At 39.7% G+C, this 14,801-nt stretch overlaps 2 protein-coding genes across 2 annotated transcripts in view; one reads left to right on the forward strand and one right to left on the reverse strand.

Moving 5' to 3' along the window:
- The window catches only part of CFAP69 (cilia and flagella associated protein 69), a 29,862-nt gene extending 22,842 nt beyond the window's left edge, over nucleotides 1-7,020 (forward strand). Inside the window, exons 20-23 of the mRNA XM_074897496.1 lie at nucleotides 287-481; nucleotides 1,597-1,683; nucleotides 3,318-3,422; nucleotides 5,442-7,020. Coding sequence (XP_074753597.1) covers nucleotides 287-481; nucleotides 1,597-1,683; nucleotides 3,318-3,422; nucleotides 5,442-5,603 — 549 coding nt within the window. The 3' untranslated portion in view covers nucleotides 5,604-7,020. The remainder of the gene's footprint in view (nucleotides 1-286; nucleotides 482-1,596; nucleotides 1,684-3,317; nucleotides 3,423-5,441) is intronic.
- A 3,559-nt stretch (nucleotides 7,021-10,579) lies between these two features.
- FAM237B (family with sequence similarity 237 member B) lies at nucleotides 10,580-14,429 on the reverse strand. Its single transcript, XM_074900247.1, has 3 exons — nucleotides 14,253-14,429; nucleotides 11,863-12,259; nucleotides 10,580-11,165 (listed from the first exon to the last, which is right to left on the reverse strand). Exons 2-3 carry the CDS (start codon nucleotides 12,242-12,244, stop codon nucleotides 11,140-11,142), a joined length of 408 nt encoding a protein of 135 aa, XP_074756348.1. The 5' UTR covers nucleotides 12,245-12,259; nucleotides 14,253-14,429; the 3' UTR covers nucleotides 10,580-11,139.
- Nucleotides 14,430-14,801: the final 372 nt, after the last annotated feature.

Raw genomic sequence — 14,801 nt, forward strand, 5'->3', positions numbered from 1 at the left:
CGGTAGAACACAACACTTCAGTCTTGTAATTTGGTATCTTGTAGCTATCTGTATTTCTTCTGAATTTCTGTAGTTACCAGCGTTCCTTTTACTCCTCTGTGGAGTCAAGCTTGAGTTTGGGAAGGCTTAGGGAGTATTACCATGAATGAATTTGACATAGCATTACTGAAGTCTAACCTTGCATAAAAATTCTGGGAATTGAAACAACAATAAGGAGAGAGATGGTTGCTCTATTATATTTTGAATAATTTGAAACTGAAAGAAGAGATAAATTTTTCACACACAGGTTGGAGAAGTTTGGCGGGAACTGTGTGCAGAACTAAAAGAAGAATTCAGGCCTGTTACACCAGATGAGGAGGCCTTGAAATTTATTTCAGAGGTGTCAGAAGATACTGGAAGAATGGTTGCTACTCTGCAGACTGAAGTGCTTGAAAGTCAACACCACAAAGAAATCCAAGAAGAGGAAAAAACATATACAAAAGTAAGACAAGGAGTATTTAAACAAGTAAAGCCCATATAAGCTTTTTTGTCAATTTATGCGAAGATTTTCTTATTGTATAATGTTGAGAATCCTATATGTGTACACTGCTTGAGGATACTTTAATCTGTCTCAGCAGTAATATTTTAACTTTAAATTATTAGGTTAGCCTCAGTTCTCCCAATTTGTATATTTTTTTTGCCAGTATTTAGAGAGTAGCATGAAAAATGAAGCAATATTATCAGTGATGCACCAGCAATGGTGTAGTAGGAAGTGATCTTTATGTTTCTATAGAGTTGCAGCTCTTAATCTGTAGCACATAACAATTTAAAGTAATTATTACAACTACATCTGCTTCTTAATATGAAACATATGCCTCTGTTATAAGCTCCCTTGGCTGAATATTCACAGAGCTTCATTACTTTGGAAAGTAGGTCTTTGTACTTCCCAGCATGTTGAAAGTGAGCAGGTATAGTCATTTTCCAGCTTTGGTTACAGAATCACAGAATCATCTAGGTTGGAAAAGACCTTGCAGATCATCCAGTCCAACCATTAACCTAACATTGACAATTCCCAACTACACCATATCCCTCAGCGCTATGTCAACCCATTACAAGGTTATAAGGCAAGCATGTGGCATTTTTGCTCATCTGCTGTCTCATCCTCTCATGCTTTTTGAGGAGTAAGATCAGTTGGTTTAGTTGTCTAATATCTCATGCTACTGTTTTTGAGGGACTGTCATACATTATGATGCCTGCGCTTTTGCCATCAGAACTGATTCCTTCTCTGTTACTCAGCATTTGAGGGTGAGAATATAGAGAAAGTATTCCTGAGAAAGCTCTTCCAACATCTGTGTTGGAAGAGGGGAAAATTAGTTTGCACAGAGAAGGTAAGCCTGTTTTGTTTTGGTTTTTTTTTAAAGATGATGAATAAGTAAAGTTTTTAAAGGACAAGTACATTGCTACAACATTATCATCCAATCTCAGGTGAGAGGGATGAGCTAAGGTAGCCAAAGGGGCACAGGTGAACATACTATTCAAACAGCACAAGCAAAGAATTTGGAAGAGCTTGTGAGAAGAGAATTGTGTTGCATCTTGAAAATCTCATTTGTATTACAGATCCAAGCTATCCATAAGCAGAGAGAAATAATAAATAAATCTTGGGAAAATTTCTTGACTCGGACATCAAACTATGAGGCATTGAAGGTAAGAAATCTGAGTGATAGAGCAAAATTTACATTCACAGTGTAGTTATAATAATTGTGAAGTTCCAAACACATTTCTTAATGAATTATGAGGATATTCAAGTAGAAGTTGTAGTAAATTTTATATTCACACAGACATAGAAGAATGAACCATAAAATGTACTGGCACAGCTAGGCCATCTTTGATTCTTCTGCTTTTCTGATTACAATCACAAATTGGGGATCAACATTGTTTATGCACTTGCAGTTGGGCGGGGCAGTGTGTGTATATATATATATATGTATATTTGTTCTGAAACTGTTGAAACCAAAGGTCTGGTCATTCTTACTTTATTTTTTGTAATATCTCATTCCCCATTTTTAGTACAGCAAGCATCTTTCAAGATGGGAAATATTTTATGATGAGAGGTTTCTTTTAGTAATATTTGTCCTTTTCCAAAATAACAGAAAAAATATTAGAGTTCTGGTTAGGGGATCAGGCTAAGCTGGAGAATGAACTAAATCAGGCTTAAAATAAATGCTTTGACAGCTGAATTTAATTTTACTTCATTTTCTAAAGGAGATGCAAAAGAGAACAATTTTATTCATGGGCAAGCACCTCCCTGTCCTATGGTAAAGATCTTATGCTAGAAGTAGAAGTCAGAAAGGGACAGAAAAAGGATTTGGAGAGCTACTGGCTGGTTAGTTTTAACTGAGTCCTTGGGAAGCTGTTTTAGGCACATGAGGGACAAGAAGGTGATTAGTAATGGTTGTAATTAATTTACTGAGGACAAATTATACCTTGCCGACATGGTTGTCTTTTGTAATAAAATTATTTGTTCTGGAAAAGGAGAAAGATGGATGTTATTTCCCTTGGCTTTAGCAAGGTTTTCACGCACAGTCGTGTATAGTCTCCTTGTAGCCAAAATGGGGAGATATGGACTGGACTACATATGGTGGACAACGAGTCGGATGAAAAACTGGCTGGACTGATGGGCTCAAAGGCAGTGATCAGTGACTAAAGTTTAACTAGCGGTCAGTTTTGAGTGATATTGCTCAGAGTAAATTATAGGGTTGATCCTATTTAACATTTTCACTAATGTCTTGGATACTGGATCAGTATGCATCCTTGTCAGGTTCATGCATGACACTGAGCTGGAGGAAGCATACCTCCCATATGCTGGGAGGTAGGGTTGCTGTTCAGAAGGACTTTGACAAGCTGGAGGAGGGCTGGGCTGACCAAAAGTTCAGGAAAAGAAAATGTGAAGACATGCATCTGGGATGTACTGAGGTTGTCATGCATCGGTACAGCCTGGGGACTGACTGGCGACGTACATGCGTACAGTGTATGGGGTGACAAGCTGAACATGAGGCAACAGTGTGCTCTTGTGGTGATGAAGGCTAACAGCATATACAGCCACATTAGAATAAGCCCGCAGGTCATAGTAAGTGATTATTCCCTTCTCATCCTTGCAAAGCCATATCCATTTATTCTGTTTTCAGGTCCCGAAGAGAGTCACAAACCAGAGTGATTAAAGGGCAATAGAATTATCATCTCATTTATTTTGTTATTTTGTTTGTATATTTTCTAACAAGTGCAAATGACACAATTCATTCTGATTAAAACAATTTTGCCCTTTTTCTAACTATCTTTAGAAAGCAAAAAGACTTCAGGAAAAATCAGTAGAGGCTTCCAGATCTAAACTGAAGACACAAAACGGAGCAGTCCATTCTACTGATATTAAAGGCCTCAGTACAACAGTAAGTAAACCCCAATGACACTGTTTTATTTTCATTAACATGTAAGTGGTTTGAGGTTTATTCTGGCTGTATATGTGCTGCTTACTCTTTCTTTAATAATGTTTGTTGACAAGCTCCAAGTATGTTAGAAAGATTCTGTATCTCCTGCAAAGCACCACTTATCCTTCTGACATATCCTCAAACAACAGGTAGTTGATCAAGATGAGATTCAGATTTGCAGATTACTCATAAAAGGTGTGGGTAAGATAGTCCCTATGCTACTTGACATGTACCTCTTGTGGGACAGACTTTTATGAAAACCTTGCTGAGGTCAAAACCTTTTATCACCGAGTTAATCTAATATATCAGTAGAGGTATCCTTTGTCAGTAAAAGTGTTCCTGACTGCAGATAAGCCACTCGTTGCATCTGCAGAAAAGTGGGGTGGGGGGGTGTTTCTCATTTTTATCAGTTAATTTGTGTGAGAAAATAAAAGCTCTTGTTTAGGTCTTACTCAGGTGTAACAGCATATTTAGATGTTGAGTCTTGACAAGCTGGGGTAGGATGTGGAAGAATCTCCATTCCAGTCAGTAACTATTTTTGAGCTAGCTGAACGATTTCTGTGTAAGTATCACAGCTAAGAAGGATTTCAGGGGGAGGGATAGCTTCTTGGTTGCTTGTAAGTTACTTTTACATGTAAAGAGAAACAAGAAAGAAAAAACAAGAGGTGCAGTTTTCAAACTTCTACAAAGGCAAGAGTTTCTATTATCGTGGGCTCTCTGCCATGAATGAGTAATGACAACTAAGGTGGCTGCATCCTGAAAAAGTGAGGCAAGGAGGAGCTTAATAGGAAGCATAGTCTCAAGACTGCTGGATTTTTATCAAATTATCTTTGCCCTAAACTTCCGAAAGCTCTGGAGGGACACATCTGTGAATGCAAGATGAAGTGGGCTGGAAAAATAATTTAGTTATGTGCACATACCAGTGAAACTGTTAATCAGCAATATTTTACGGAAAGTATCTGAAAAATTTAGATATAAACGTGAGTATTCTCAAAATTCTTGGTAGAGAAAAATAAACTGTTAGATTTTATTTTAAAGACATGGACCTCAAACCAAGATTATTATTTCTTTGGAGGGAGAGGATTTGACAAGAAAATATCTTCATGGTTCTATAATCAATATTTCAATGACTGTAGAAAAAAACAAGGAAAAGTTTAGTCCATTTTGCAGAACAAGTGTATGAAGAAAACAAACACATCAGCAACATCAGACAAAATTCCTTGGGTACATTGCTTAGAATTATAGATGACAAATATAGCTGGCAATTTTTTTCATGAACAATTTCTTCCCTCCTCTCTGCTGAACACCCTTAGTAGGGAGATATGAAAATTAAGCTAAGATGGTTGTTGCAAACCAGTCAAGGTCAAGTAATCAAACATGTGAACCACATGCACTCAAAACATGCATTGTTTATTTTAGTATGTCATGGTTAGAAGATAGAGGTGTCACTCAGGGATTTTTATTCAAAGACCCAAACCTGTTCAGTATAAAGAGTAGTAATGAGACTGGAAAGTGTATGTCCTTTTCAGTCTTGGAGTTTTCCTGGAGCAGTAGCTACAGACAATTCATTCTGAGAGAAACAGGGTCTGTTCCATTTTTTTTTCTTTGAGGTATTAATGTATATTGAAATTCTGAGGACAACAACTGTGGCTGATATTATATACAAATGCAAATAACATTGCACAACAAACTTGTAATAAAGGCTTGATTTTCTTTTCCCCTATTCATAAGATCAGACATGAAGGCAGAAAAGCAGAGTACATAAAGGTACCTGCTGAAAAACCACTCTGGCTTTTCCTTTGTATTGATGGGAACAATTTGTGAATTTAGTATAAAGGATAGCTTGAGTGGACCTCTGAAACCTCAGCATGCATCTCCACCAGCTGAATAATATTTTTGAAAGACGGTTCATGATTTAACTCTCATCTCATTTTAAATGCTAACATGAATGTCAAGCAATGTATTTATTTTGTTTTTCAGATTGGATCTGGTCGCTTAGTAACTGTCCAAAGTACACCTCCTCAATTAGTTGGAGGGCCTCTGGCTGTTACAGACCCCTCTGTTTGTGAAGGAGCCTTAAAAAAGATCAAAAGAGTTAAAATGTTGGACACAGTCAAGAAAGATTCAGTACCTGTAGAATAGATAGTGTTCTGAACAGCGCTTTTAATATTTTATTTAACTATATGTATATTTTAGATACAAGATAAAACCTGTTTGTAATGCTTTGATGAATTGCATAGTTTCTTTTGAGAGTGAAATTATATTTTGTCTTAACTAATACAAGCATGGGGATGATTTATTAATACAGTACCCATACAGTATGGTACAAAGGTATGTTGAGTCTAATAATTTTGTGTGCTAGTGTCAGAATACTCTGATCCACTGTCAGTAGGTACACTATTTAGATTTCCATCTCTTGTTGACACATTTCACACATTGCAGTTTAATGATCTTTTGCTGAGCAGGGTGGAGCCTTCACACAAACACATTCAGTTCTTCATTTTCCTGGATAATGTACCCACGTGGTTTTTGTCCAAGTCCATTTTGTTTCTTGAATTGCCGCCTTTAGCATCAGGACTTCTGTTCTCTCAGCTTTCATCTAAAGACCCACTAAGAAGCTCGTCTGTGCCAACAGTTTCTCCAGGCCTGTTGGAGACATGTTGAAATGTCCCGTTCCTCATGGGTTTCTCACAGCTCATGAACTGATCTTACTATTCTAAGTATTTCTTGGTTTATTGCCCATATTGTCTCCAACAAGAAATCATCCTCTTCCACTCTAGCACCTGTAGAATACCAACACAAATTTGTGAGCAGCAGACCTTTTTGTAGATGATTCAGTTTATAAGCTATTGTCTCCTTCCCTAACTTGGGCAAAGCCAGACTTTGCAATACTACAATACAGCAAGATTCCCTGAGGCTGTTACTTCATTTTAAAACCAGTTTCTATCCAGTGCTATGGCATAAACTGCTGTGACATTGCAAGGGGTTCTGTGACGTACAAGCTCTGGCGTGTAGTCTGACATTTTTGCCTGTAAGCAAAAATTTTGCCTGTAGGCAAAAATTTTGAGAAAAGTACATTTTGTTAAATGCCAACTTGAAAAATGGAAATAAATGTGAGATAATCAGAATTTAGTTTCCAATTCCCTTTTTTTACATCCTGAAAGAGGGATGGGAGTGGGATGTGTATAAGCATTTCTTAAAAATCTGTTTGTCCCTACAACAAAATATAGCAGTACTGGCATTAAAAATAAAGGCAGAGATTTTTGTTTCAAAATTGTCTACTTAAATTCTATAAAAATAAGAACCCTAAGAAAATAACAGAATAAAACAAAACAGCCATATGAAGTGGTACTGAAACTTTAGATATATCTCCATGTGTAGTTTTCAAAGATCAGAAGCATTTTCTTCTGGACAGGTCTGTTAAACATTACATTGTAGAGTAAGACAGTCATCTAGTACTTAAAGCTAGAGAAATTAAATCAAGCTGTGCTAATTTAATCTATTTTTTTATGCTGGTCCTTTGCTAACTGATAATTTTTAAGTATAATCTGTTTTCATGATGATATTTTTTCCCAAAATTATCTGCATAAAGTTCGTTTTATTAAACAAGCCTGTATGTGTATTTCTTGCCTGCCTGCATGAAAGGTAAGCTAAAGTATATAGAGATTATCTAATTAAAGTCCTCTGTGTCGAGTAAAGTCTTTCTCATTTAATTGTGTTTGTATTTCTCTGACAGCTCTTCAGCAGCTATGTGGCTTTATTATAATAAATAATAATAATACTATTATACTGCTTTAGAGAATGTGAAAATATGTCGACACACTGGGGCCACAGAAAGTATGCTCCATTGTCTTTTCACAATTAAAATCAAACAGTAAATATTTGACTAGGAGAAAAAAGACTGTGACATTTAGAGGTTTTTTACATGCTTGCATATATGTGAATGTGTGGGTGACTCATTACTACTGGCCCATTTTTTCAAAAAAACCCATACAGGCCTCATGTAAGTCCTGCCAATTTCTGAGCAAAAGCTACAGCAGTACAGTGTAGCCAAGGTATGGATATAAAAGATCTTTTAACTGGAAGTCATTTTATGTTTATACTTATGCAAAAACAAAACGGGGCACAAAGTGAGCCCCACAGAATTCCTCCCCCAACTGGCTGTGCTGCTACAGACACCCTGATGTTGCAGACAAGTAGCTGCAAATGCTCTTGTTAATTCTAACAAAAACTGGAGAAGGGGGCAGAATTTCCCGAAATGCTTATACTTCATAAATGAATACTAACACAGGGCTTCACAGCAGCATAGACAGCATTTTATTTTCCAGCCAGCCATGGACTATGGTCTGGCTATTGCAGGGCAACCCAAGAAAACTGGTCTTGCTGTTCCTGCTGTAACCCAGGGATGGAAAGAGAGGGAGGGCTGAGTACTGGTGGAGGAAAAGATTATCCCGTTAACTGTTAATCGCTCTCGTAGACACCCCAGGAGCAGCCAGCTGGCTTTCCATGGCTCTTGTCATAGACAAAGCAGGTATGTCCACCTGGAATTTGTTTTCTGCTGCTGTGTATGGACCTGCATTCTTGTTGTTAATAATTACCTGCCCCTGTGGCAGACGCTGTGGGGTGACTGTAGCAATAGATCATTCAAACATTCTAGAGCCAGTTATGGTAGATCCTAAGCACCTTTGTCTCCTACAGAAAGATAACGAAAACAAAGGCTCACAGTCTGAGGAAGGATGGAGCTTTTAAAACTGCATAGAATACCTTGCTCTGGCATTCAATTAAAAGATCACTATGTCGAAAACACTACCTTTAAAGTGTTATAGTTTTACACTGCTGTAGGTGATGAATAAAACTACTTGTAGTTGGGAGCAAGGGCAATTTATTTGGTTAATGACAGTTAAGACACTTTATTTGTTGCAAATGCAATACAGTAGCCAGCTTTATAAACTGGACGTTGCTGGAACAGATTAGACGATGGCTGTCAAATAGCTGCTCATCATAATATATTAATTCCTGAAACTGCTGGGTTTGGGTGTGTCATAACTCATTCTATTTGCTCAATAGAAAAGGTGTATTTAAAATATTTTTCGTATCAGAAACTTATAGTGATATTTCATGGGTAAGAGAAATTTCTCACTACTTTTGTACTCTCTCCAGAATACTGTAGGAGACATATCTTACAAGATGCCATTCAATATTGTGTTTACCTAAATGAACATTTACACATCTATTGGAATTGTTGGGTATTTTACAAACTGTGTATGAGTTAGGCATTATGTAGGATGGATTTCTTGTTACTTATGAAGGTTTATATGCTGTCACTGTGTAAGTGTTTTTTCCTACAATAATTAAACCCAGCTGGGATCCCATAAAAGGCTAGGACACAACAGGGATAGAATAAGCTGCATTGCCCAAGGAGTAAAGCAGAGAACAGTCAGCATTTCTGAGTATTCCCATTTCTTCTCAGGGCTTCTGTGATCAGGAGAAATGGATTAACTAGATGGTTAATCTCCCTGAATTAGTTTATTCATGCTGGATAGTTTCTTATAAAGGGAGCAGTAGTCAAGCCAGTCTCTCACTCTGTCAAACGACGCATGGGATTCTTCTCAATTGTGATGTTGCTTGCTATGACAGGGATGGACTGTATCCTGAGTACCATCATTCAACACCTGCGGGACAACCAGATGCTCAGGCCCAGTCAGCGTGGGTTTATGAAAGGCAGGTCCTGCTTGACAAACCTGATCTCCTTCTACGACAGGGTGACCTGCTTATTGAATGAGGGAAAAGCTGTGGATGTTGTTTACCTTGACTTTAGCAAGGCCTTTGACACCGTTTCCCACAGCATTCTCCTGGAGAAACTGGCTGCTCACAGATTGGATGGGCACATGCTTCGCTGGGTAAAAAACTGGCTGGACGACCGGGCCCAGAGAGTTGTGGTGAACGGAGTTAAATCCAGTTGGCGGCCGGTCACGAGTGGTGTCCCCCAGGGCTCGGTGTTGGGGCCACTCCTGTTTAACATCTTCATTGATGATCTAGACGAGGGGATCGAGTGCACCCTCAGTCTGTTTGCAGATGACACCAGGTTGGGTGGGAGTGTTGATGTGCTCGAGGGTAGGGAGGCTCTGCAGAGAGACCTGGACAGGCTGGAGCCATGGGCTGAGGCCAACTGGAGGAGCTTCCATAAGGGCAAATGCCAGGGGCTGCCCTTGGGCCACAACAACCCCCAGCAGCGCTACAGGCTTGGGGAGGAGTGGCTGGAGAGCTGCCAGTCAGAGAGGGACCTGGGGGTGTTGATTGACAGCCAGCTGAACAGGAGCCAGCAGTGTGCCCAGGTGGCCAAGAAGGCCAATGGCATCCTGGCTTGTGTCAGCAATAGCGTGGCCAGCAGGGACAGGAAAGGGATCTGAGCCCTGTGCTCGGCACTGGTGAGGCCGCTCCTCGATTCCTGTGTTCAGTTTTGGGCCCCTCACTACAAAAAGGACATTGAATGACTCGAGCGTGTCCAGAGAAGGGCAACAGAGCTGGTGCAGGCTCTGGAGCACAGGTCGTACGGGGAGCGGCTGAGGGAACTGGGGGTGTTTAGTCTGGAGAAGAGGAGGCTGAGGGGAGACCTCATCGCCCTCTACAGCTACCTGAAAGGAGGGTGCAGAGAGCTGGGGATGAGTCTCTTTAACCAAGTAACAAGCGATAGGACAAGAGAGAATGGCCTCATGTTGTGCCAGGGAAGGTTTAGACTGGATATTAGGAAGTGTCTCTTTACAGAAGGGGTTGTTAGGTGTTGGAATGGGCTGCCCAGGGAGGTGGTGGAGTCCCCATCCCTGGAGGTGTTTAAGAGTCAGGTTGACACAGCACTGAGGGATATGGTGTAGTTGAGAATGGTCAGTGTTAGGTTAATGGTTGGACTAGACAGTCTTCAAGGTCTTTTCCAACCTTGATGATTCTGTGATTCTGTGTATCACCTAATTTACCTGTATGAATGCATAAAGAGCACTCTTGTTACTCTTCTTAATATAATGTAGCAGTGGTGTTATAAATAACATGTTAATAGACAAGAAAATTACTACTATTCAGACTTTGCTGCATAGAAAAATACTTTAATTAATCCATAGCCTAGACTAAGCAGTGATAAAATACAAAGTTTAGACTGCACAGAACATTACAGTGAACATAATCCTTCCCTTTAGCTTGATGTCACACTTTTTTGCTATTCTTAAAAATTGATTGTGTGTGCAAGACACTGTATAAAATATGTTTGTTGACATCTTCTCCATTGCTTAATGTATAAAAATATATTGGGTTTCCATCAAATTTAACTTTTAAAAAAGAGAATTATTGGAAGAAATGAGCCTCTACAAAAATACGTCACTGGTTCAGACTTACAGGCTTACCTGAGAGAACAAAGGTGTTAACTCAAAATACAAAAGCATTCACACATGCAGTGGGAAAAAGGCAACTTTAGTAGATTGCAGGACAGGAAAGCAAAAGTGACAATGTGGGAGCTCATGTACTTATCAGTTTAGTAGCAGTGATTCCTTACTTTATACAAAGAGAAGAAGAAAAAAGGTTGAACCATGCCAATGAATTTGTCAAAGCATCTACAGTATATGCTGTGCTTTTGTGCTCCTTCATTTTGATGTTGCCTTGCTGAGGTATCTTCATTTTCTCCCATTTTTGCCTAAAATGGGTTGGTGAATGCAGACCCTGCAAGATTATGAAAGAAACGTAATTATTTTCCAAGCAATATGGTTAGGAATGCTAGGATTAAATGTTATGCATGTTCAGTCTGGAGACTAAAACATCTGGGTACATCAGAAAAAGTCTTATTGCTGAGGATGAAGGAAGGCAGCAGATCTAGAATTGGTTAATAAGATGTAAAGCCAGTCACCTATATGATCTCATTTCAGACTCATCCCAGACCATGATGACCAGAATTTGTCATTGTTTGATGATTCACAGTGACCATGAGAACACATTATGTGTCAACAGTTTTAATGGGAAGAACGAGGCTCAAGCAGCTGGAGATTTGAGCCTCCCTTCTCACAGAGGGATGATTCCCCAAAGTTGAGCCTGAAGTGCAAGTACCAGGAAACTTTTAGTATTGTCATGTCATTTATATGCACACAGTGATAAACAGAGAATGCAGCATCCATTTTCACACACTCCCACATGCATACTCATAATTTTTTACACTTTGCTAAATAAAGAATTATAGTACCTTAACTACTTTTGTCTCACGTATTGTGAAAGTATCTACCATTGGAAGATGCAAATACTTCTGACAAGTAGAAACAGAAAACTGGAAATTACTGTATTGAGTTATCTAAACAAGGACAAGAATAGAACAGTGGTTCAGTTTAATGTCGGTACATAACAGACTAACACCATATCCTGTAGTTACCTTCTAAAGTTCTATGTGAGTATGTGGAAGCATATTTGGGAGACATTAATTGTCTTCTGCCCATTCCATGGGATCTTGAGAGCACACAGTCTACATACATATCCCAGAAGTTCTGGGCTAAATCGTTGAAGAGTTCATTGTGCTTGGGCTTAGGGGATTCCTTCAGGAACATCATGAAGTCCCAGAGATCAATGACTCTATCTGCTACCTTGAGTTTCTTCATTTCAACCAGTCCGTGGGATGACACCTCCCAACACTGGTGGTCAATCTGACCCAGGCTTGCAGGAATTTCTTTCTGATAGTCTGGATTGGCATATACCAAATTCAGTATCAATACACACCCCAGCTGAAGATACCACCTTTGTTTCCACACAAATTCCATACTCCAAAAAGATACCTGAAAGAAAGTGTATAAAATCACAGTGATTCTACCGTTATGTAATTCACTCTCACATAACTTTCAAGAGTACCCCAAGAGATCGTTTATGCATATATACAGAAAAATATTTATTTTCAAACCATGGAATATATACCAGTCAATGAACCCTGACAATGGAGCTAGGTTTGCACCTAGAAATTGTTAATGCTGTTTAGAACATGAAAACTTTCTGAATCAGAAAGATTGAAGTGATCGTAGCTTATGTCAGAACTGCTCCTTGAGCTCAAGACTTCTTCCCTTAAACTCCTGTGCTTAGACCATCAGTAAAATCAGATTAATAACAAATGCTTAAAGAGCACTTTGGTATACTATTTTAAATAACTGCAAACAAGTAACAGAAATAGCCAGTCCTTCATGGAACAGTCCAACTCAGAATGGTGGTAATGAAGAAACAGTAAACCAGACCATTACTTTGTATTGGGTGAGCGTAGGCAGGTTATGAACTCATTCAGGAGCTGTTGCAAGACCAGAAAAAGCACATTTCTTTCTGGCTTATGTTAGAAAATTAAGCAAACTTTTTGCACAATTATTTCTAGCATATGTGTAAAACACAGAAACAATCTGGACAGCTGGAGATGGAAAGAGTAATAACACAGGAGGCATAATGACAACTTCAAATGCTATAGAATATGTAGTCATTATTATACATGATTCCGTCTGGGAAAACGGCAGTTTTCCTACAATGCATATTCCATATGCTCAAAGCAGGTTTAGAGAGAACATACTAAAACACCTTTTAGATTTTTTTTTTTTCAGTCCTTCCTATCAAGATAAAGTGCAGTGGAAGAGGGTAGTAAACATAAAAAAAAAAAAAAAAAAAACAAAAAACAACAAAAGGCAAGTGAACACAGAAAGAAGCCTGAAGAAAAGGATGACAGTCAAGAGTCTCAGATTGTGGCCCTTATTTTGGTGTCCTGAATCAATTCTACGTCAAATAGTTGGTGCTATGCTCATTTCCAGTTTCCAGTTCAGAATGTAAAATACAGTTACAAAATTATGTGAGATTTTCTGCAGATACAAGGCAACATTTTGGGCAACAGCGCAAATTTTATTGGGAACTTGGCCAGAATTACGTGTGCTCTCCAACTCAGGATACCTTAGGGCATTGGCAATATGAAAAGTTAGTCTGTGATGCCTTTGAAGTGTTAACACACTGACATCCTCTCTGTAACTCCTAGTGATGCAATAAAGAGAGGATAACCCACAGATAATACAACATATATGGGAGCTGTCTATAAGAAGACAGAGTTGTGGGGACACCATGGAGTTCACAGTCATACCGAGCTGGGTCAGGAAACAGGACAGCTTGAAACAGGCCCTTTTGCTGTGGCCTCAGGGTTCTGGGATGATGTTTAAATGTGCCATTAACACCGCTGCAACCATCTGAGGTCCCTAAACCCATGTATTCCTTTACCTCACCTCTGGGACTCAAGGGAATGAGAGAGACAGATAGCCCCCCACCTACCTCCTTTCTAAAACTTCCCTTGCTAGCTATGTTTCAGCAAACTGCAGGATTACCTGCCTCAGCATCCTGGAGTTTATGAATATGCATTAAAGTTTCTCTTCCTTGGATTGTTAGAAAGATGGCTCCAGCAAACAAGCAGGGATGGAAATGCTTCTCTTCTCACTTCCACTTCACTAGGCACCAGCATTTAAAAGAAGGACACACTAGCAATTTAGCTACAAAGTAGGAAAACGGCAGCCAGGAAACCACCAACATTTTGAGTTTTGATTTCACGTTTTAATCCAGCTAAAAACTAAAATGCTAAAGGTCCATTTGAACATCTCAGACAGGAGCAGAGACCACAACAAGCCTCACAGAGACTTTGAACTACCACTAGCAGTTCAAATACTAGTAGTTCAATACAAGCGCTACTTGTACTATTCAGTACAAGACAGATGAGTTTCACAAAAGCAGTAACTAAAGAGCCACAGTGGAAGTTATACTTACAGTGTTCTGTGATGAGATGGAAGACAGTAGCCTTGAAACAGTACTTGGGAGAAAAAAAATTCCTGACAGGGTTGCAAGTGCCCAGCAGCTGCTGGATGCTCCGAGGATGCCGGGATTACACTGCACAGGGAGGACGCTGCCACTGGCAAAGCAGCAGCAGCAGCAGCATGAACTCAGGTCAGTGGGGAAGGCGGGAGGGAGCTGTGGCTGTGGCAGCCCCACCTCTTTCTGCAGCAGGCGCTGGGTGTCAGCCGAGCCTGGGCTGGGGTCCCACCTGGAGAGTCTGCGTTCGGGTGGCTGGCTGGCTGGGTGTGCTTGGGGAGGGAAGGGGGGAGGCAGGGGGCTGTCAGAGGGACGAAAATACAACGGATGGTAAATCTTTCTCCAAGTCAGTAACGTGAACGCTCTTCCCTTTTTATAAACCGAGGTTTCCATCCGCAATCCTGTCCGCCCACCAGAACATGCACCCATTAAAGACAACGTTACAAAATGAAAACAGACATACAGCCCAGAATTTATAGGCACGATGTGCATCCACTATTCCAGTGC

Source organism: Athene noctua, chromosome 2, assembly GCF_965140245.1.
Source record: "Athene noctua chromosome 2, bAthNoc1.hap1.1, whole genome shotgun sequence".
Taxonomy (NCBI): domain Eukaryota; kingdom Metazoa; phylum Chordata; class Aves; order Strigiformes; family Strigidae; genus Athene; species Athene noctua.

Bases quoted from the DNA above. Each gene is read 5' to 3' on its own strand.
- FAM237B (XM_074900247.1), bottom strand. From the start codon at position 12,244: ATGGAATTTGTGTGGAAACAAAGGTGGTATCTTCAGCTGGGGTGTGTA. The intron at 11,166-11,862 runs GTAACTACAGGA...ATAATCTTGCAG, and splicing joins CTCACATAGAACTTTAGAAG to GGTCTGCATTCACCAACCCA.